Source organism: Hipposideros armiger, unplaced genomic scaffold, assembly GCF_001890085.2.
Source record: "Hipposideros armiger isolate ML-2016 unplaced genomic scaffold, ASM189008v1 scaffold_2, whole genome shotgun sequence".
In the NCBI taxonomy this organism is placed as follows: domain Eukaryota; kingdom Metazoa; phylum Chordata; class Mammalia; order Chiroptera; family Hipposideridae; genus Hipposideros; species Hipposideros armiger.
Window position 1 is genome coordinate 3,204,473 of NW_017731352.1, and position 21,738 is coordinate 3,226,210.

The 21,738-nt window shown below is 37.0% G+C and overlaps 1 protein-coding gene and 1 pseudogene across 6 annotated transcripts in view; one reads left to right on the forward strand and one right to left on the reverse strand.

The window, feature by feature from the left end:
• The window catches only part of USP34 (ubiquitin specific peptidase 34), a 228,810-nt gene that overhangs the window by 131,832 nt on the left and 75,240 nt on the right, over positions 1-21,738 (reverse strand). For all 6 annotated transcript variants that reach the window (XR_002122789.1, XM_019632979.1, XM_019632906.1 and 3 more), the window contains exons 7-12: positions 19,344-19,536; positions 18,171-18,232; positions 8,530-8,611; positions 8,353-8,445; positions 432-557; positions 126-255 (exon numbers count right to left, since the gene is read on the reverse strand). Coding sequence is in view for 5 of the 6 variants with exons in the window: in XM_019632979.1 (XP_019488524.1) it covers positions 126-255; positions 432-557; positions 8,353-8,445; positions 8,530-8,611; positions 18,171-18,232; positions 19,344-19,536 (686 nt within the window). In the remaining variant the exon portion in view is untranslated. The remainder of the gene's footprint in view (positions 1-125; positions 256-431; positions 558-8,352; positions 8,446-8,529; positions 8,612-18,170; positions 18,233-19,343; positions 19,537-21,738) is intronic.
• LOC109377309 (cyclin-dependent kinases regulatory subunit 2 pseudogene) lies at positions 5,755-5,999 on the forward strand (annotated as a pseudogene).

The window sequence follows — 21,738 nt, forward strand, 5'->3', positions numbered from 1 at the left end:
CTACAGCACCCATCTCAAACTTATTTTGAAATTAAGATTGAGCTGAAAATACTTAGAAACTACTTCCAATTTGAGTTATACACTTTGGGCAACTTACTTCAAAAAATACATTATACTTTACTTACCTTTCTTATTTCCAATGGGAAGATTAGTATTTAACAAAGATGCAAAAGAACTCTGTTTAGATAGCTGAGCCTTAGCTGCTAGAGCATTATTCCATAACGCTTTAATTAACATCGATGCCAAGTACAATGTCTTTAAAAAAGCAGAAAGGTTGAAATTAGAGTTTTTAGATAACATGATAACAAATTTAATATCTTTTTGCCTAATTGAAATGCTAACAATAATAAAGTACAAGTTAAATTATATGAATCACAAATAAATTTTCACATTACAAAAAAATAACTACCATTATGTTTTTAATGAATTACCTGTTCAGTATGAACACTTGGCTCAAGAGCTGAGACCAGATTAAGGAGATGTCTAAGTGGTACTGGATCCAAATTCTTGATGAGCGAAGGAAATAAGTCATGTATATACCGACTACAATGTTTCAACTACAAAATAAAGGTAGAGACAATAGTCAAAAATAATTACACTACGTAAACACATGACCTGGTAGCAAAAAAGTTCGTTGTTTTTTTATTTTTATAGAGTCATATAGTTTTAAAAGCCCAAAAAAAGCCAATGCGGCTGGTAAACTAACATTTTTTAATATGTCAGTAAGGTGCTAATTACCAAATGTCATGAATAGCAGTACATAAAATTATGAAAATATTCCATTTAAGCAGAACTTTATCTTATCCAAACAAATGACAAGCTTAATTTTCTAATCAGAAGAAGAAAGCTGCACTACATACAGTTTCTGGAATCTAAGTATAAAGAAGATTCCAATGAAATTTATGTACATATCATTAATGTAAAAACAAATTAAGTAATAAATTTAAATGTTGGCAATTACAATGAAAATAATTACAATTAGGAGAGAAGCCAATTAAATACTGTTTGAGAAGAAGTATATTTACAAAGGTATGACTACTAAATATTACAATGTCATGTAAATTAATCTTTTATAGCCATAAAGCTGCTGTTAAATCAAGATACAGCAACAAATATGACTAGGCCAGTAACTCAATTTGAGGGCTCCAAAAACTAAAAAGTTGAGGTAGCCTACTTATCTTCAATACATAGATGTCTGTAAGAAGTGTAGGTTATTCTATTCTAAAGCTTTAAATTTTATATTTTCAGGTGTAAAGCATATGAACTCTCTTTTACTGCTTATATACACAACTTAATTTTGAAAGAGGTTAAATAAAAGGAATAAAATAACATTGATGGAATTCCTCTACATTGGGGCAACTTCTTACAAACTGCATTATTTACTTCAACACTACTATTAATTCACCACCACTAATTATTCACTAAAAGAACTGCAGCACTTCAAGACCAAAAACATCATTGATTTTAAGAAGACATAAATCATCAATTATAAGTATACCACTTAAATAGGTCACAATCTAAGCACATTAAATTTAATATAACATTAACATTATAATTAGACTATACGTTTATATTTGCTTTTTGCCAACAAGTAATCATTACATTATACTTTTCCTAATTAAAATGTGATAAAAACATAGTACATGATAAATTTCTGACTTGCCGCCAATTTTATCATTAATAAAATGATTTCCGTAAGATTTAATTTTTCATAATTAAATGCCTTATTGGTTGTCTTTGAAAGGTAATTATGTATTCCTGTCACTGAGGCAAAAAAACATATGATGCTCTTTTTTAGTTGTGCATTATGAAAGCAAATTCATAAAGTAGTACAGAAAAAAAATATTAAGATTGCATAGCTTGAGCTCCTGGTAAAAATGACAGTATGAAGCTAGTTCACAGACAACTCTTGATTATCAAAAAGAGAAGTGGGCTGGCCGAGTGGCACGTTGGTTAAGAGCTGGCTTGGGACACCAGAGGGCCCCGGTTTGGATCCCACATATGAGTGCCAGTGACATTGCCCTCTACAGCTAAGATGCTGAACAACAGCTCAACCTGGAGCTGGGCTGCAGCCCCTGCTGCAGTGGGTTGCCATGGGCTACCGTATGTAGTCAGCAGCCACCGTGAGTGGCTGTCCATAAGCCGGCGACTGATCTGCCTCACCCGGGAAGAGTGTGCAATGATGGTGCCCACTTGGGCCAGTGAAGCAACGTCCTCCACAACTAGACTGAAGAACAAAACGACAGCAACTTGTCTGTTCCCCTTCCCCCAATTCCCCAGCACTGTTCCCATCCTCCTATTCCCCAATAAAAATCTTTAAGAAAAAAGAAGAGAGGATAAGAATGTCAGGGAAAATGGCAGAGTAGTAACTGCCAAGAATCCATATGTGCACCTACACAACAATTGTAATGGCAGAAACTATCTAATGTAACCATTCTGAAGCTCTGGAGTCAATCTGAACTCTTGCACTTCCAAGGAAAAGTGGCTGGTAAACTGTCGTTACGATCAGCCAATTCCAGCCTTCGGTGTGATAGCAGTTACAGATTCCCTACTCCCTGACCTTGTGGCAGGCAGATAGCTGTGGGAACAGCATACGTGATTCTGGCGCAATTTGCTGGAGTCAGGGTGAGCAATGATAATATCCTCCAAATAACAAATTTCTATGTTCTGACTGCATACTGCTACATGTGGTTGGTAAGGTGCAGGCACAGAGGCTGGCTGCCATTGTTTCAACCCAAATCAGCTAGAGTGACTACCAGGGGATTTAAAGGAGCCACACAAAGTTTTATTGAACTATTTATGTAGGGGAAATTAGGAAGACACTGCACGTTCCAAAGGAAAGACACAAGGCTCAAAAAAGACCTGAGAAGATCATAAGCTTTCACATTAGGCTGAACACAGAAATACCTTAAAATAATAAAAAGAAAAGCGAACTCTGAGAAAGGGGGACAATCTCATTTCCAGAATCACCATGTTACACAATTCAAATGTGCAATTTCAACAACAACAACAAAAATCCCATAAAATATAAAAAGGAACATAAATGTATGGACTAGTCAAATGAATAAATCAACAGAAATGTACCAAAAGAAACCCACCCGTTGAACTCACTAGACAAAGATCTCAAAACACCTACCTAAAGATGATCAAAAACCTAAAAGAAGAAAAAGACAAAGACAGAAAAACAATGCCTGAACAAAAGGAGAATACGATTAAACACAGAAATTACAAAAAGGAGCCATAGAGAAATTAGAACGCTGGGGCCAGCTGAGTGGCACGTTGGTTAAGTGCTGGCTTGGGACACCAGCTCTGAGCAGAAGGGCCCCAGTTCAGATCCCACATGAGAGCCAGTGACGCTGCGCCCTCTACAACTAAGATGGTGAATAACAGCTTGACCTGGAGCTGAGCTGCCATGAATCAACGGCGCAGGTGCAGCCCCTGCTGCAGTGTGCTGCCATAAGGTACCGTGTGTACCCAGCAACCAGAGTGAGCGGCTGGCAGCCGGTGTGAGCAGCTGGCAGCTGATGTGAGCTGCCCAGAGCCACTGTGAGTGGCCGTCCAGAGGCCAGCAACCAATCTGCCTCACCTGGACAGAGTGCAATGATAATACCAACATGGGCCAGTGAAGCAACGTCCTCCACAACTAGACTGAAGAACAAAAGGACATCAACTGATTCCCTTCCACTGATTCCCCAGCGCTGTTCTCCTCACCCAATTCCCCAATTAAAAAAAAAAAATTATAACGTTGAAAAGTAAAATAACTGAAATGAAAAATATACTAGAGTGTCAAAGGCAGATGTGGACAAGCAGAAGAATAAGCAAACTTGAAAAAAGGAAAATTGAAATTATTGACTCTAAGAAACAGAAAAAAGAATGAAGAAAAAGGAACAGAGTATAAGGAACATGTGTGACACCACCATCCTTCTAATGTACTCATTGTGAGATTCCCAGAAAAACAGAAACACAGAGCATTTTTGAAGAAATAGCAGAAAATTCCTATAAATCCAAGAAGTTTAACAAATTCCAAGTAGGATAAACTCAGAGATCTAGACCAAGACTCAAACTGTATTCTCAAACTGTCTAAAGCCAAAGACAATAAAATAATCCTGAAAGCAACAATAGATATGCAACTCACCACATACATATACTCAGTAAGATTATCAACCAATTTCTAACCAGAAACCTTGGAAGCCAGAGAAGTGGGTTAATATATTCAAAGGGTGAAAATAAATTTTATAACTGAGAATTCTATAATTGGAAAAAATATCATTAAAAAATGAGGACACATCTCCAGAAACAGAAGGTGAAATAGTTCACTACAACTAGACCTGCCCTGCAAGAAATGCTAAAAGAAGTCCCTTAGAATGAAATAAAAGAAAGCTGGCCCACAGTGAAGAAATTAAGAACTCTAATAAAGGTTACTACATAAACAATTAAAAGCTAGTATTATTGTAGTCTTTATTTGTAACCCCACTTTTTATTTCCTACATGAGTGAAAAGATACATGCCAAATAAGTTATTATTAATCTAGGTAACTGGGCACAAACTGTATTAAGTTGCCATTTGTGATATCAAAAACAAAAACAAAGGGATTGAGCTGTATAAGAACAGAATTTTTGTATGGTATTTAAATTGGCATAAATTCAAATTAGATCATTAGTACTTCAAGATGTTAAATGTAATTTCCACTTTAAACACCAAATATCTATAGAATATACACAAAAGGCATAAGGGGATCAAAAATTTCACTACACAAAATAAGACAGTAATGGAGGAAATGATGGACAAAAACACTATAAGACATGTACAAAACAAACCACTCTGAATAATTACTTTAAATATAAATGGCTTAAACTCTGCAATCAAAAGACAGATTAGCAAAATGGATTAAAAAAAAAAAAGAACATGCTACAACTACAGTAATACCTTGGTTTGCAAGCATAATTCATTCCGGAAACAAACTACTCGTATTCCAAGACATTGCTCGTTTACCACGTTAAAATGTACTAGAAACTTTTGCTCGTCTTGCAGAACACTTGCCAACCAAGTTACTCACAATCCAAGGTTTTACTGTATATGTTGTCTACAGAGATTCATGTTATATTCAAAGACACAAATACGTTAAAAGTGAAAAGATGGGGGAAAAATATTCGATGCAAAGAATAAACAAAAGAGAGCTGGCTCTAGTATACAGATTTCACAAAATTTATTGAATTAGTCCTACAGGAATGACAAACATTTCTGATCTGCTAATATAGCCAACATCTTCATGTACATGTATTTAAAGATAAATTACCAGAAACAGACATTCTATTATTGTTCCCCCAAAATTACACCACACTCTGGCCAACATAGTGTATTATTAAACATAATGAGAATTACCCAATAAATGAAAATGTTATGTTATTTCAATCTACATTTAATTATAAGCAAAGATAAGCATTTTTCAAATACTTATAAGCCATTTGTACTTCTTTTGCTATTAATTTCACATTTGTCACCTTTGTCTATTTTCCCCTTGGATTCCATTATAAGAGTTGTGATCAAACAATGAAAAGAGCAACAGCCAATCCAGTTACTCCTGGGTGAATTCCACCCCCTTCCCCTCCCCCCCCCCATCTCATAAAGTGACCTCAAAAACTTATTCCAGGTCACAGTCGATTGTTGCCTTGGCCTGATGCAGACATCTTGTCCGCTATCCCCCCTCTTCTCACACCATCTCTAGCCCCTCTGTTCTACTTACCTGCCAGCAGGATGGCCCACAAGCAGCAGTTCTACTACTCAGACAAGTACTTCAACCAGCATGAGTACCAGCTTGTCATGTTACCCAGGGAGCTTTTCAAACAAGTACCCAAAACCCATCTGATGTCTGAAGAGGAGGGGAGGAGACCTGATGTCCAATCAAGTCTATAATAAGTTGGGATCATTACATGATTCATGAGCCAGAGCCACATATTCTTTTCTTTACACAACCTCTTCCAAAGGATCAACAGAAATAAAGTATATCTGGGAAGCAAGTAAATATTTTTCAAATTTAAGGTATATATGTATATAAGGTAGCACTATAATAGATGCCTCGATGTCCTGAATCATTTTGACTTTGGGGAAGAGCCAGAAGTTGCACGGTGCCAGATCCAGTGAATAAGGTGGATGAGGACACACCGTAATGGTTTTATTTGATAGAAATTGCCATATGCCAGAAGCGATGTGTGAAAGGGAGCATTGTCATGACAGAGGATGATTTACAACACACTTTAAAACACACCTTCTCTCAACCATAGCTCACACCTGACTGATTGCACCAAACAAGTTGAAAACTTGTCATACACTGTTACTTATCATTCGCTGCTTCCTGTATTGGAGATCCCTGCCTTTCCATTGGATGGCACTCAGCAGCAGCATTCACTGCATTTTGTGATCGCAACGGAAAGGCTCCATGTCACACATCGCTTCTGGTATATGGCAATTTTTATCAAATAAAACCATTACAGTGTGTCCTCATCCACTTTATTCACTGGATCTGGCACTGTGCGACTTCTGGCTCTTCCCCAAAGACTTCTGGCTCTTCCTCAAAGTCAAAATGATTCAGGACATCAAGGCAGCCACAACAGCACAACTAAAAACACTCACAAAACAGGACTTCCAGAACTGCTTCAGAGAGTGGCAACAACGATGGGATAAGTGTGTTCGAAGCGAGGGGGAGTATTTTGAGGGGGGTTAATGGCAATGTGTCTTTCATTATAATACATTATTTTTTAATTTAAACATTCACCATACTGCTTGATCATACCTAGTGTACCAATAGGTCCGTCTACAAAGTCAGAAATTGACCTAGTCAAGATATATTAGTATTTCAAATCAGTAAGGAAAAGAATTACTTAACAAGATAGATCAGGACAGCTATGTAACAAAAGGGGAGTCGGGGGGAGCGGTTCGAAACATACATGACATTTTGAACCAAGATAAATTCCAAATGAATCCAAGATTAAAATATAAAATTGCAACACAAAATGTACAGGAAGAAATTAAAAGGGAATTTTCTTATAATCTTGGCATAGAGAAGGCATTTCAAACCATAACACAAAATCCACAAGCCATAAAAACAATTCAACCACAAGTTTAAAACCACAAACTTGAAACTGAACAGCAAAAACCACCTTTAGCAAAGCAAAAGACAACATCAAAGTAGAATATAGTCATAACTCATAATATAGATAGAAGTCCAATTTCGTTATTTAAAGATCTTCTACAAAAAAAGAAAAGTAGGGCCGGCCAAGTGGCTCAGTTGATTAAGAGCTGGCTTAAGAGCACGAGCTCTGAGCAACAGGACCGCCAGTTCGATTCCCACATGAGCAAGTGACGCTGCGCTCTCTACAGCTAAGATGGTGAACAACAGCTCGACCTGGAGCTGGGCTGCCCTGAATCACCGGTGACGGTGTAGGCTGGAGTGGGCTGCCGTAAAGCTACCATGAGTGGCTGGCAGCCGGCGTGAGTGGCCGGCAGCTGGTGTGAGCTGCTAAGAGCTGCCCTGAGTGGCCGTCCATTGGCCGGCGACCAATCTGCCTCACCCGGGAAAAGCGCAATGATCACAATACCAACATGGGCAAGTGAAGCATCGTCCTCCACAACTAGGCTGAAGAACAAAAGGACAGCAACTTGTCTTTCCCCTTCCTCGATTCCCCAACACTATTGCCCTCCCCCATTTCCCCAATAAAATCTTTTTAATATAAAATTTTTTTAAGTGTTTTATATATTGATATGGAATAATCTCCAGGATAAATTAAGTGAAAAACAGTCAAGTCCATTTAGTATGTGACATTTGTGGAAAAGAGAAAAACAAAGGAAGAACAGTGTTTATAATTAGCTATTTGTATAGAAAATCCATGATGCACCTGAGAGAATAAGAACTGTATGTACGGGAGACAGGGACACCAGAGGGGGAAACGTGTAACATATCCTTTCATATTTACTATCTGGATTTTGAACCACATGGACATACACCTATTCAAAAAATTAAACAAAAAAAAAATAGAAAAGAAACATATCAATACAACATTCAGGATAGAAGGCTCTATTATATAAATAAAAATAATAGGAAAATGTCTCTTAATAAACCAAGATGGTTTCGTTAAGGATCTCTAGTTGATTAACTCATTCAATTGACCAGTAATAATATAATAGTAACAAGATATGGATTCTGAAGCCAAACTGCATCAGTTCCATTCTCAACTTTTTGCATGTCTTGGTTTAACTATAAAATGGGGGTGATAACAGAACTTACCTCATAGTGGGGTAAAGCACTTAGACCATATAATGAGGAAGCACTTAATAAATGTGAGCTGTTAATATTACCTGTGCTGCAGCCCAAATGCAGTCAATATGCTGAGTACTCAGTCGCCCTTCTGCTGCCAAAAAATTCAAAATCACTTGGCACTGTTTTATAATCTGGAAAAGAAAAACTTATTATAGATCATTTTTAAAAACATTATCTCTTAATAGTGCAGAGACGTTATAGAATTGTCCACAAACCTCAATATGTAAATTTGGTCCAAATATATGCTCTACTACACTGTTGCTTATAAGCCAGTCTGCAAGTTCTTTTGCAATGGACCTAAAATCAAGTAATAAAAATAGTTAATACATGGGAAAAAAAAGTATAATTCTTTCCCATGTCTACAAGGCAGATGCACTTGAAAAACTAAATTCGTTCACATACAATTTATAAAGAAGAGATTATAAACAATTAACTGTTTACAGTACTACACAAAGAATAACAAATACAATATAAGAAACGGTAATATTACCTAACTTTATAAACAAGCAAAAAAAACCAGGAAAGTCAGGGTAACAACTAACGCCAGGTACAGAGGTGAAAACACCAAGTGTAACACCGAATAAGTAATATTTTCCTACTCAAGGACTTTGCCTTTCCAATTTTTAATTTCCATAGTAGGCACTGAAGCATTCAGGGACGGTTTCCCAATAATGGTCTCTATGGTAAGATAACATGAAAAAAGTAGGTTACCAAAAGGGTGAAAAAAAGAATTATCTTCAAGCCAAAATACAAGTCTCCTGCCTGATATTAATGAATGAAGACTCCACTAATGTGGTCCAAAGATATCAAATGATCATTCAAAACAACTTAGGTACATTTACCAACGTCTCATCCTTCATTTCAAAACAACAAACTTTTATTTTATAACAGTTTTAGGTTATGCTTCTTTTTTTAAGAAGAATCATCTAAATTAAAAGCTATTCTGGGCCGGCCGAATGGCGCGATGGTTTAGAGCTGGCTTGGGATGCCAGAGGGCCCCGGTTCAGATCCCACATACGAGGGCCAGTGACACTGCCCTTACAGCTAAGATGTTGAACAACAGCTCAACCTGGAGCTGGGCTGCCGTTGAGTCACCAGCGACGGCAAAGGCTGCAGCCCCTGCTGCAGTGGGTTGCCATGGGCTACCGTGTGTACCCGGCAGCCAGCGTGAGCAGCCAGCTGCTGCCAGGAGCAGCCGTCCAGAAGCCGGCGACGGATCTGCCTCACCCGGGAAGAGCACAATGATGGTGTCAACTTGGGCCAGTGAAGCAACGTCCTCCACAACTAGACTGAAGAACAAAAACGACGACAGCAACTTCTCTGTTCCCCTTCCCCCAATTCCCCAGCGCTATTCCCATCCTCCCAATTCCCCAATAAATTAAAAAAATAAAAAGCTATTCTCTTTTAGAGTAATAACTCACTGGCATACAAGTTAACCTAATATGCTAATTCTACCAATAAAGTAGTGTGATTTATCAGCTAATTGTCTTTTATAGCTTTGAGATATACATGACATATAATAAAACTGGACATATTTGAAATGTACAGTTTTATGAATTAAAGCTTAATTATACAACTCTGAATCTATCACCACCATCAAGATGATAAACACACACATCAACTCAGTTTCTCTATGCCCCTCTGTAATCCATCCCTTTTCCAGTCCCCACAACCCAACTGCCCAACCAATGACCTGCTTTCTGATATTATAGATTAGTTTTCATTTTCTAGAATTTTATGTTAAAAAAAAATATGCGCTATGCGCTCTTTTTTTAATCTGGCTTCTTTCACTCAACATAAGGTTTACTCACTTGTTGCATTTATCAACAGCCATTGATTCCTTTCGCTATAAACATCTGTATGCAGGCTTTTGTCTGCACATAAGTTTTTAACTCCTTTAGGTAATTAACAGGGAGCACAGATCATGTGGTAAGAATATGTTGAGTTTTGTATGAAACTGCCAAACTCTTCCAAAGTGGCTGTGCCTTCTTGCATTCCCACCAGCAATGAATAAGAGTTCCTGTTTCTCCACATCCTTGCCAGCACATGGTGGTAACAGTGTTCTGGATTTTCACCATTCTAAATAGGTGTGTAAGGGAATCTCATTGTAATGTTAATTTGCATTTCCCTGATGAAAGAGGACGTGAAACATCTTTTCATGTGCTTATTTGCCATCTGTATATCTTCTTTTATGAGGTGTCTGTCAAGTCCTTGGCATATTTTTTAATCAGGTTGTTGTTCTCTTACTGCTGAGTTTTAAGGGTTCTTTGTATATTCAGGGTAACAGTCCTCTGTCAAATGAGCCATCTCCAAACATTTTTTCCCCTGTATGTGGCTTGTCTTCTTAGACTCCTGACTTTGTCTTTAGCAGAGCAGAAGTTTTTTAAATTTTAATGAAGTCCAGCTTATCAATTTTTCTTTCATGAATCATGGCATTGTATCCAAAAGGTCATCGCCATACCCAAGGTCATCTAGGTTTTCTCCAATGTTATCTTCTATGAGTTTTATAGTTTTGCATTTTATGTTTAGATATGCTGTGTAAGCTATTTTGAATTAATTTTTGTGAAAGGTGTAAGGTCTGTGTCTAGATTCTTTTTGTTTTTAAGATGTGGTTGTCCAATTGTTCAGCACCACTTGTTGACAAGACTATCCTTGCTCCATTGTATTGCCTTTGCTCCTCTGTCAAAGATCATGTACTATATTTATACGGATCTTGACTATATATATAGTAAGTTTTGAAGGTGGGTAGTATCAGGACTCCAACTTTGTACTTTCCCTTTCAATATGTGTTGATTATTCTGGGTCTTTTGCCTCTCCATATAAACTTTAGAATCAGTTTACTGATATCCTCAAAATAACTTGCTGGGATTTTGACTGTGATTACACTGATTCTATATATCAAATAGGGAAGAACTGGTATCTTTACAATTTGAAGTCTTCCTATCCATTGATATAGAATATCTTTACAATTATTTAGCTCTTCTTTGGTATCTTTCATCAGAGTTTTATAATTTTCCTCATATAGATCTTGTCCATATTGTGTTAGATTTATACCTAAGTATTTCATTTTTCAGGCACTAATACAAATGGCATATTTCATTTTTTTTATTGATTGCTGGAATATAGAAAAGTGATTCACTTTTGCACATTAACTTTATGTCCTACAACCTTGCTATACTTGCTCATTAGCTCCACGAGTTTGTCAGTTCTTTCAGATTTTCTACATAAATGATCATATCATCTTCAATCAAAGCAGTTTACCTCTTCCTTCCTAATCTGTATACCTTTCATTTCCCCTTTTTGCTTTACCACATTAGGGAAGACTTCCAGAAAAATACTGAAAAGCAGTGGTGAGAAGAACATTCTTTCCTTGTTCCTAATCTTAGTGGAAAAGGTTTTAGTTTCTTATCATTAAGTAATGTTAGCTATAGGTTTTTTTGTAGATCCCCTTTACCAAGCTGAGGAAGTTCCCCTCTATTTCTAGTTTACTGAGAGTTTTTAATCACGAAAGAGTGATTCTGTCAAATACTTTTCTGCATCTATCACAAAAATCACATGACCGTGTGGTTTTTCTTCTTTAGCCATTGATATGATAGATTACATTAATGATTTTGAAATGTTGAACCAGCCTTGCAAGATAAATCTCATTTGGTCAATGTGTATAATTTTGTTTTTATACATTGTTAGATTTGATTTGCTAATATTTTGTGACTATTTTTTCATCCATGTTCATGGGAAACACTGGTAAGTAGTTTTCTTTTTTTGTAATGTCTTTGTGTGGTTTTGGTATTAGGGTAACAGCCTCAAAGAATATATAAGGCAGGATTCCCTCTGTTTCTATTCTCTGAAAGAAACTGTAGAGAATTGGAATAATTTCTTTTATAACTATTTATAGAATTCACAAGTGAATATATCTGGACCTGGTACTCTCTGTTTTGGAAGGTTAAACCGTTGATTCAATTTCTTTAATAGATGCAGACCTATTCACAGTCTCTATTTCTTTAAAAAATTTAAATGCTATTATAGAAAAACACTTAATGAAACAAGTGGTAACAGGTATATCGTGGGTAGAAAACAGGTTTCAAAATAGAATGTGTGGTAAAATATCCGAAATTTTTTCATCTCTATAAATTATAATTTAAAAAACTGGAAAGATTAAATAACTTTTCTTGTTTATCCACAGAAGAATTAACTTAATTTTTTTTAAAACCGTATTCTAGGGCCAGCCGAGTGGCGCGTTGGTTAAGAGCTGGCTTGGGATGACAGCTCTGAGCAGCAGGGCCTGGGTTCGGATCCCACATTAGGGCCAGTGACACTACCCGCTACAGCTAAAATAGTGAATAACAGCTCGACCTGGAGCTTAGCTGCCCTGAGTTGCCAGCAATGGCAATGGGCTGTAGCCCCTGCTACAGTGGGCTTCCATAAGCTACTGTGAGTGGCTGGCAGCCAGCGTGAGCAGCCACAGCCCATGTGGGCTGCCAAGAGCCGCCGTGAGTGGCCGTCCAGAGGCTGGCGACCAATCTGCCTCACCTGGGAAGAGCGCAATAATCACAATACCAACATGGGCCAGTGAAGCAACGTCCTCCACAACTAGACTGAGGAATGAAAGGACAGCAACTTGTCTGTTCCCCTTCCCCAAATTACCCAGCGCTGTTCCCATCCCCCAATTCCCCAATAAAAATCTTAGAAAATAAAAATAAAAAAATAAAAAACCTTATTCTAAAGGAATTGGGGGATGGGAACAGCGCTGGGGAATTTGGGGAAGGGGAAACAGACAAGTTGCTGTCCTTTCATTCCTCAGTCTAGTTGTGGAGGACGTTGCTTCACTGGCCCAAGTTGGCACCACCATTGCGCTCTTCCCAGGCGAGGCAGACCTTTGGATGGCCACTCACAGCAGCTGCTGGCTACACACAGTAGCCCATGGCAACCCACTGCAGCAGGGGCTTGCAGCCCACGCCGTCGCTGGTGATTCACGGCAGCTCAGCTCCAGGTCGAGCCGCCGTTCAGCATCCTAGCTGCAGAGGGCAATGTCACCAGCCCTCATATATGGGATCCGAACCGGGGCCCTATGGCGCCCCAAGCCAGCTTCCAACCAACGTGCCACTCGGCCGGCCCTAAAGATTTTTTTTTTTTAGAAAGCTATGAATTAGATCATATGGGCCTCAAAAGGTAAAACGTTAAAATAAAACTACTAATGATATATGTTACCTATTTCTGGGTAGCCCTACAGAAATTCATGAGTCAACTCTCTGATTTGCATAATATACAAAAAGACAATTCAACAACTAAAAATAATTCTAAAAAATAAACTTCATTCTTTCAGTTTCCTGAAGGACATTAAAAGGACACCCAGGGACTTTTGTAATATCTGAAAACTGTAATTATAACTATATGCTGCCTCCAAGAGACATACTTTAGATCCAAAAACACAAATAGGTTGAAAGTAAGAGGATGGGAAAAAGATAAGCTATGAAAATAATAAGCATAATAAAGTTGCAATGGTTATACCAACATCAGACAAAACAGACTTTTAAGCTAAAATAGGTTTTAAAGAAACGAAGAGGAACATTTCATAATGATAAAAGAATGAAATTATCAGGAACATAACAACTATAAACATATATGAACCTAATCAAAAGTTCCAAAATACACGAACCAAAACCCAACAGAATTGAAGGGAAGAAAAGACAACACAGCCAATTCTTGTTATTCTTGTTACTCATGGCAGTTATATTCTATGAAGTTGCTTCACTGAATTAGCTAATATTGAACTCTTGAGTCTTCTTTTTTTAATTATTATTAGCCACTGCTTTAATTGGTAAAAAGAGCATGTCATTAGCATCAAGTGTATCCTAGAGTAGTTTCTAGTTAGAAGAATGACTCAGTGTAATGTGACTTGCTGTTTGCCTTTGACTGGAAGAAGACAGAGGTTTTCACTAAACGTAAATCTTACATAATTTCAGGTAAACAATCTGTTCCACAATTCATTTGCAGAACTCCTTTAAAGACAGATCTTCACAGAACTAAGTTCTATGTTCTGAAGTTACCAGTTCCATCAGGGCAATGCAAGGGAGGCTTTTCCCCTTATGTAAATTCCCATCAGACAGACCACTGGCATGCTTTTCCCCCTACCCCCTGCCCCACTTCCTCTGAAAAAAAGAGACATGGCTGTCATTTGGGTATTAAAATTATCTCTCAGTGTTGCTTTCTTGTGTTTGGTCCTCTTTTTCCAAAAACTCAGTTTTTTTAATGAGGCATAATTGACATATAACATTATAATGGTTTCAGATATACAACATACGTGTAATGATTCAATATTTGTATATATTGCAAAATCATCACCAAAGTCTAAACATTCATCACCATACATAGTTACAAAGATATTTTTTTCCTCGTGATAAGAACTTTCAAGATCTACTCTCTTAGCAACTTTCAAATAGGCAATCCAGAATTAACTATAGTCACTGTGCTATTCATTCCATCCCCAACTTACTGATTTTATAACTTCAAGTTTGTACCATTTGACGCCCTTCACCCATTTTGCCCCTCCCTCCACCCCAACCTCTGAAAACACAAATCTGTTCTCTGCATCTATGAGCTTGGGGGCTTTTCATGTTTTCGTTTTGTTTTTTGAAGTCCACATATAAGTGAGATCATGAAGTATTTGTCTTTCTCTATCTAACTTATTTCACTAAGCATAATGCCCTCAAGGTCCATCTGTTTTGTGGGTACCTGCAAGATTTCATTCTTTTTTATGGTTGAATATTATTCCTGTGTGTGTGTGTGTGTGTGTGTGTGTGTGTGTGTGTGTCTATGTGTGTACACAAGACAGAACTGAAGAGAGAAAAAGACAAATAAGAAAATCAATTCTGTTACTAATGGCAGTTATATTCTATAAAGTAGCTGCACTGCATTAACTAATACTTCATGAACCCTTGAATCTTAAATCCTAAAAACAAATTATCTTAGCAGATTCTATTTTCTCTATTTTACAAAAGAGAAAAGAAAATGAGGTTCAGAAGTGTTGAGGTGACCTGTCTGAGGCTGTCCCCACTAACAGGGGCTAGTGGCGCCAGAGCAGAGCTTCTTGCACTACACTACACTGCCTCCTACCATTTCTGTCCTCTGGTCATGTCCGTACCAGCACTAAAACAAGAACACACAGCATCACCTTGTTCAACTACAGTTGAGAATGTGCATGTTGGGGGACCCAAATTTTTTACTACTCTATGCATTTCCACAAATGACCACAAAAGCGCCGCAAGTATTGATTTTGGGGTTACAAATAAATTGCAGTAAATAGACAAACTCACAAATAAAGAATCCACAGTTAGGCTGATTAGAGTTGGAGACTTCAATACCCTACTTTAAATAATGGAAGAACAACTAGGCAAAAAAAAAATCAAGAAAATAGAAGGCAAACAATATTACAAACTCATCAGACCTAATAGACATCTACAGAACACTCCATATAACAGTAGGAAGTTTTCTTAAGCACACATGAACATTCTGCAGTACAGACGATGTGCTGGTCCATTAGAAAAGACAAATAACCCAATAAAAAACTAAGCAAAAAAGTGAACAAACAATTCACCAAAGGGGCCGGGTAAATGCCTCAGTTGGTTAAGAGCTCACTCAAGAGTACGAGCTCTGAGGAACAGCGGTTCGAGTCCCACCCAAGCTGAGCTGCCACTGAGCTACCAACAGGTGGATGGCTCAGCTAAAAAAAAAAAATTCACCAAAGAAGAAATAGAATGAATAATTACCATCCAAAAAAGGTGTTCCTGTCATTAATTATTAGAGAAATGCAAATTAAAACCATAATGAAACACCACTTCATACTCACTAGCATGGCTATAACCAAAAAGGCAGATAACAACAAATGCTGGTGAGAACAGGGAGAAACGGAACTCTAATACATTGCTAGTGAGAATTAAAATAAAGCAGGTACATTGGAAAACATTTTGACAGTTTCTTTAAAAGTTAAACAGAAAATGGCCAAACAATTATATTCCTAGGTATCTACCAAGAGAAATGAAAACATGTCCACAAAAAGACGTGTACACAAATGTTTAAAGCAGCATTATTCATACTAACCAAAAAGTGAAAACAATCAAAATATCCATCAACTGGTAAGTGGCTAAACAAAATGTGTTATATCTACATAATGTAATGCTACTCAGCAACAAAAAAGTATGAATTACTGATTTACACCACAACATGAATGAACCTCATGAAAAACAGTATACTAACTCAAATGAAAAAGACCACTATCTTGATGCCAGTTACATGCAATGCCCAAAATAAGCAAATCTATAGTGACAAAGTAGATTAGTGGAGCTGGGAATAAGAATGAGGACTGATTACAAATGAACAAAAGGGAACTTTTTGAAGTGATGAAATGTTCTAGAATGGAATTGTGATAACTGCACAACTCTAAATTTACTAAAATCCCTTGTAAAAAACAGGTGAATTTTATGTATTCACCTTAATTTATACCATAATAAAACTGCTTAAAAAGAGACCCAATGCACAGGCTTCAAGAATATTTATCACACTTTTTCTATTTGCTCCAATTTTCTCACACTGTACGCACCCTTCTCTACCCAATTTATACTGTCTCTACACACTACTCCTCAAAACTTTTACTCTCTTTCTTAACCATTTCTGTAGGATGTATATTCCTTATACTTTTTAAAAAGGAGTTCCTTCTTACTCTCAATCCACTGTTTCAGCAACATAAAGACCTAGCCTAGATGTATGCAGTTACTGCACTGATGTTTCCAGGATTTTTTTTCTTTCTTTCTTTTTTTTGGGGGGGTGGGGAGGGGGAAGAGGGCAATAGGGCAATAGGGGGGATTGCTGCATTGGCAATTTTAAGTTTCTATTAGTCAGTGTTGAGAGGGTGGGGGGCACTGAGGGGGTCAAAAAGGAAATCCAGAACTGCAGTTTTACATACACTGGATATAGTCTATATAATGTCCTGAAGATACGAAATAATACTCCTAGCATGACCCAGAATTTATAAATCTACGACCAATTTTGGACAACACATTTTAAGGGGACCACTGACAAAGAATGATGCCAGAGGTAAATGACTGCATTGCTCTGGTGATAAATTTAAAAACTGTACCTTATAAAGAGAAATTGGAGGAATAAAAACTCTTTAGTCTGGAGAAAAAACAGAGTAAAGAGACATAGTCTCTGGTTTTCAAATTCATGAAGGGCTGGTTTCAACTGAGATTAACTCCATAGGGTAGAACTAAGATTACTAAGATTAATGCACAAAAATTACAGTAAAGCAAAAATATGACTCATTCGTATAAGTATGAATTTTCTAACATCTTAATTTATAACTCTGTTCAGGCAGAAGACATTACTACCCAACTAAGATGAAAAAACTTGATTTCTATACTGGACGGAAAACTAAATGGAATAAATATTGGAATAAATATTTCTAAAAACTTGAAAAGCCCTAAGCTATAAAAACTACTTCTTTTCACACATGAGCATCATTAACTTGGTTTTCCCCCATAAAATGTATTGAATGAGGTCTTTTCTTTCTCTGTGTTAAGTGTGCTTTCTGAAACTATCAGTACCATATTCTTTATTAGTAAATTCTCCTGTTATTTACTAATATCCTTTGCATTTTGTGCAAATGTTGGTATGTGCACTTCAAAAAAATAGTGAAATGTTTCGCTATGTGGTTCCTAAAGCTTATCAAGACTGTACAAATCAAACCACAGGCAAAGAATTTCTAGTAAACACTTCAAATCTAATAAAGTCACAATTATATTTACCATATAAAGAGCCACATATTAAAATGGCATTAGTAATGTATAATGTTCCTACTTACGTTTCTGTGTCTGATACCAATGATTCATTATTGCACACATCATTGAAAGTATGAAGTTGATTCTAAAAATAAATTCAAAATTTTTTTCCAAAATTACTCTTGTATACGTTAGCAATGATCAAAAAACACAATTTGTTATTTGTAGACCATAATCAATAACCAGATCAAAATTATAAATTGTAAGATAAACACACACACACACACACACACACACACACACACACACACAAACTCCCATGTAGTCTGGCTATTTCCTTTATCATATTAAAACATTAAATAAATTCATCCCACAAGTAATACTTATGTTTTAGTCCACTATTCAACCTACAGAAAACAAAACTGAATAAGGGAAAAACACAAAAATCTAATGCAAGGCAGCAGGAATATGTCATTACAGACACAGAATTTTGGGGAAAGCCCTCTAGATAAACACATTTAAGATTAAATTTTGCAAAATGTCACCAATTACTTTCTTTATTTACAAAGTCCAATATATGGGTTAAATCAGAATAACTACGCTACAAAAACAGGCAGCAAATCGAAAGAAGTAAAGCTAATGGAGACCTTGGTAAACCAGAGAAAGCTATCCATTCTAAGGAAAGCAGCTAACGAATTGGATCTAGAAAATTATTTATGCAACAATACAGACTCAAAGATATCAGGTTTTCCTCCCCACCCCACTACACCCCACACTCCACAACAGAAGTCAATAATACATATTTCTCTCTATTTAAAACAGTATTTGCTACTGTGCAAACAAAACATTTCTATTAGTCAAATCTGGCCTATGGCCAAATTAATCTGTGGCTTCTGCCTGGAAAATGAATTAAGTTACTACTTATAATCTCCAATTCTTTTTCTTTCTGAAAACACTGGTTTTTAAATGTAAAAAAAACTGAAGAGTTAAAAAGAAAAACAGTGAAGGAGTTGGACCCTGAAATCAAAAAGACCTAAGGTATAAATCTTTCTAAATCTAACCCTCGGTCTCCTTATATTCAAAATAGGAAAAAAACAGAAATTATTTCTATAAGGACCTTACAAAGTAATGCATGTAAAATACTTAGCACAATGACTAGCATAAGGTCTGTGCTCTTTAAGTAGTAGGTATTATTATGGTGATAATGATATTCTGAAAGTTAAATAAAAAATGACCAAAAATAAAATATAGCTTACCGTTATCTGACTTAGTCCAGCCAACCTCATAGTCAAAGTAGGTGACATAAAGTACTTAAATGCAAGATCTAGGCTTTCTTTATCAAAACATAATGTTGTGTCCAATGGTTCTTTCACTGTGCTCCACATTAAATCAGCCATGTTGCGAGCTGCACTTTGTCTTAGCTCCTGATCAGAGAGCTTGCATAAATACCTGAAATGTTTCAGAAATAAAACATATACAAAAACTTGGAAAATATTTCTAAACACCACTCAACAATTCAATAATATTCCTTTGTGCTGTACCTCCAAAATGTTTAGTACAATAGAACCTATCATTCTAGGATTAACATACCTTAAACTATTTCTAAGTGATACTTCAAGGATTATGACACCTGTGGCAGTGTGTCCTTTGCTCAAGGCCAGCTTAAATCAGAAACTGCAAAGAGCTGACTCATTTACCATAGGATTCTGCACCTCCAGTACAGCTTTACTATTTTCTAATACCTGTCATGTATACAGCTCCTGTTTTAGCAAATTTCAGCTAACTTCATACAAACAGTATATCTATTCCCCACACAGCCAAAATTCTTCTGTGTACATTTTAAAACACTATTTTTTTTTTTTTTTGGCTTCCAAAAATCACAAGCCACTAGTTTTTCTCTCAAGCCCTACCGATTCTATTTGGTTCGTTCCTCTTCTCTATCCAACCTTTCAACATTAGGGCTCCTATGAGTTTGTAATGGATTGCAAAAAGGCCCCATATTCCTCCCATCACTTTATATAGAAGTCTTTACAACATAACATGACTTTGCCATTCTTCCCATCAAGAGGTGTCGTCTATTTCTCTACTCCCTTGAATCTAAGCTTTGCCATGAAACTTCCTTTGGCCAATGAGGCATTAAGGGATATGACATAAGCAAAAGGTTGAAAAGCCTTTGAGCTTGCTCTCCCTTGCTAGGAACTCTTCCAAGAAAAGTGACCCAGGTTAGCCTGCTGGATCAAAGAGACATGGTCAATACCCCAAATGACATCTAGCCAACTGCGGGACATATATGAGCCTCCCTCCCCCAGCAAGACCATCACCCTGCCAACCAAAGGACATATAAGTGATGCTGTCCTAGAGCATCCAGTTCTAGCCAAGCCCACCCAGATAAGAAGAACTAGCCAACCAGGGAACTGTGAGCAACAATAAATGGCTATTATTTCAAGCCACTAAGTTTTGGGAGCTGTTTTCTTACACAGCAAAAGCAAACTGACACAGGATTCCATCCTAGGCTCATTTCAGTTCTCTTTCTACAGTCTCTCCCCAGACTACCCCATTCACTCCCATGGTTTTTAAGTGCTATCTTTATGCTGACAACTCCTAAATTAATAATGATGTTCTGAAGCTTATACAGGCTTACACTCTCAATTTACCAATGCAGCTTTAACATCCCACAGGCATCTCAAATTAAGTCTTTAAGTTCTCCCAGTCTTTCACATCTTAGTTAATGATACCCACAGCACAAAAGAGAAATTGGAGTGAAAGGGTAACTGTCATCCAGGGTACTACCCATTTCCTTAAACTGCACAATCACCAATCTTGTCTACTTCATTTTCACTTATATCCATTCAATTTTCAAAAATCACCACAAACAATCCTGTACTAGTAAGCATCATTTCTTTCCAGGACTACTACATTAACGTTTCGATTGGTCTCCTATCTTCTACTTCAACACCTTATAGTTTATGATCCACTTAAAGACCAAAGTAATCTTTTAAAAACCATCATGAATCATCTGTTTAAAACCCTTCAATACATTTGCACTGCTAAAATTAAATCCAAACTCCTTACAATGGCTTCAAGGTCCTGAATAATCTGCCCCTGCTTATCTGACCTCAAATCATAATTATACCCCCTTACACACTATGCTCCATACCAGTCTGCTTCTAGTTTCTTTACTATATCATGTTATTTCCAACTTCAAAGCCGATGCCTTTATGTTCCTTTTACCTGGAATATGTCCTTCTAATTACCATTTGATTAGTTGATTCATGTTCTTCAGATGTCACCTTTCAGGAAGACCTCATATTCCCCCTCTCTATCAGATCACTTTACTTGCAGAGAATTCCTCACTATCTGTTCCTTTTCCTGACACCTTCTCCAATAACTCCAACAGTAATCGGAAATTAATAGGCATTCAAATGTTTGCAAACAAATAAAAAAAAGTATAAACTTATAAATTATATCAAGAAATACAATCTTAGAACTCTTAACAGTTCGGGCCGGCTGAGTGGCGTGTTGATGAAGAGCTGGCTTGGGACGCCAGAGGGCCCAGTTTGGATCCCACATGAGGGCCAGTGACACTGCCCTCTACAGCTAAGATGCTGAACAACAGCTCAACCTGGAGCTAGGCTGCCGTGAGTCTCCGGC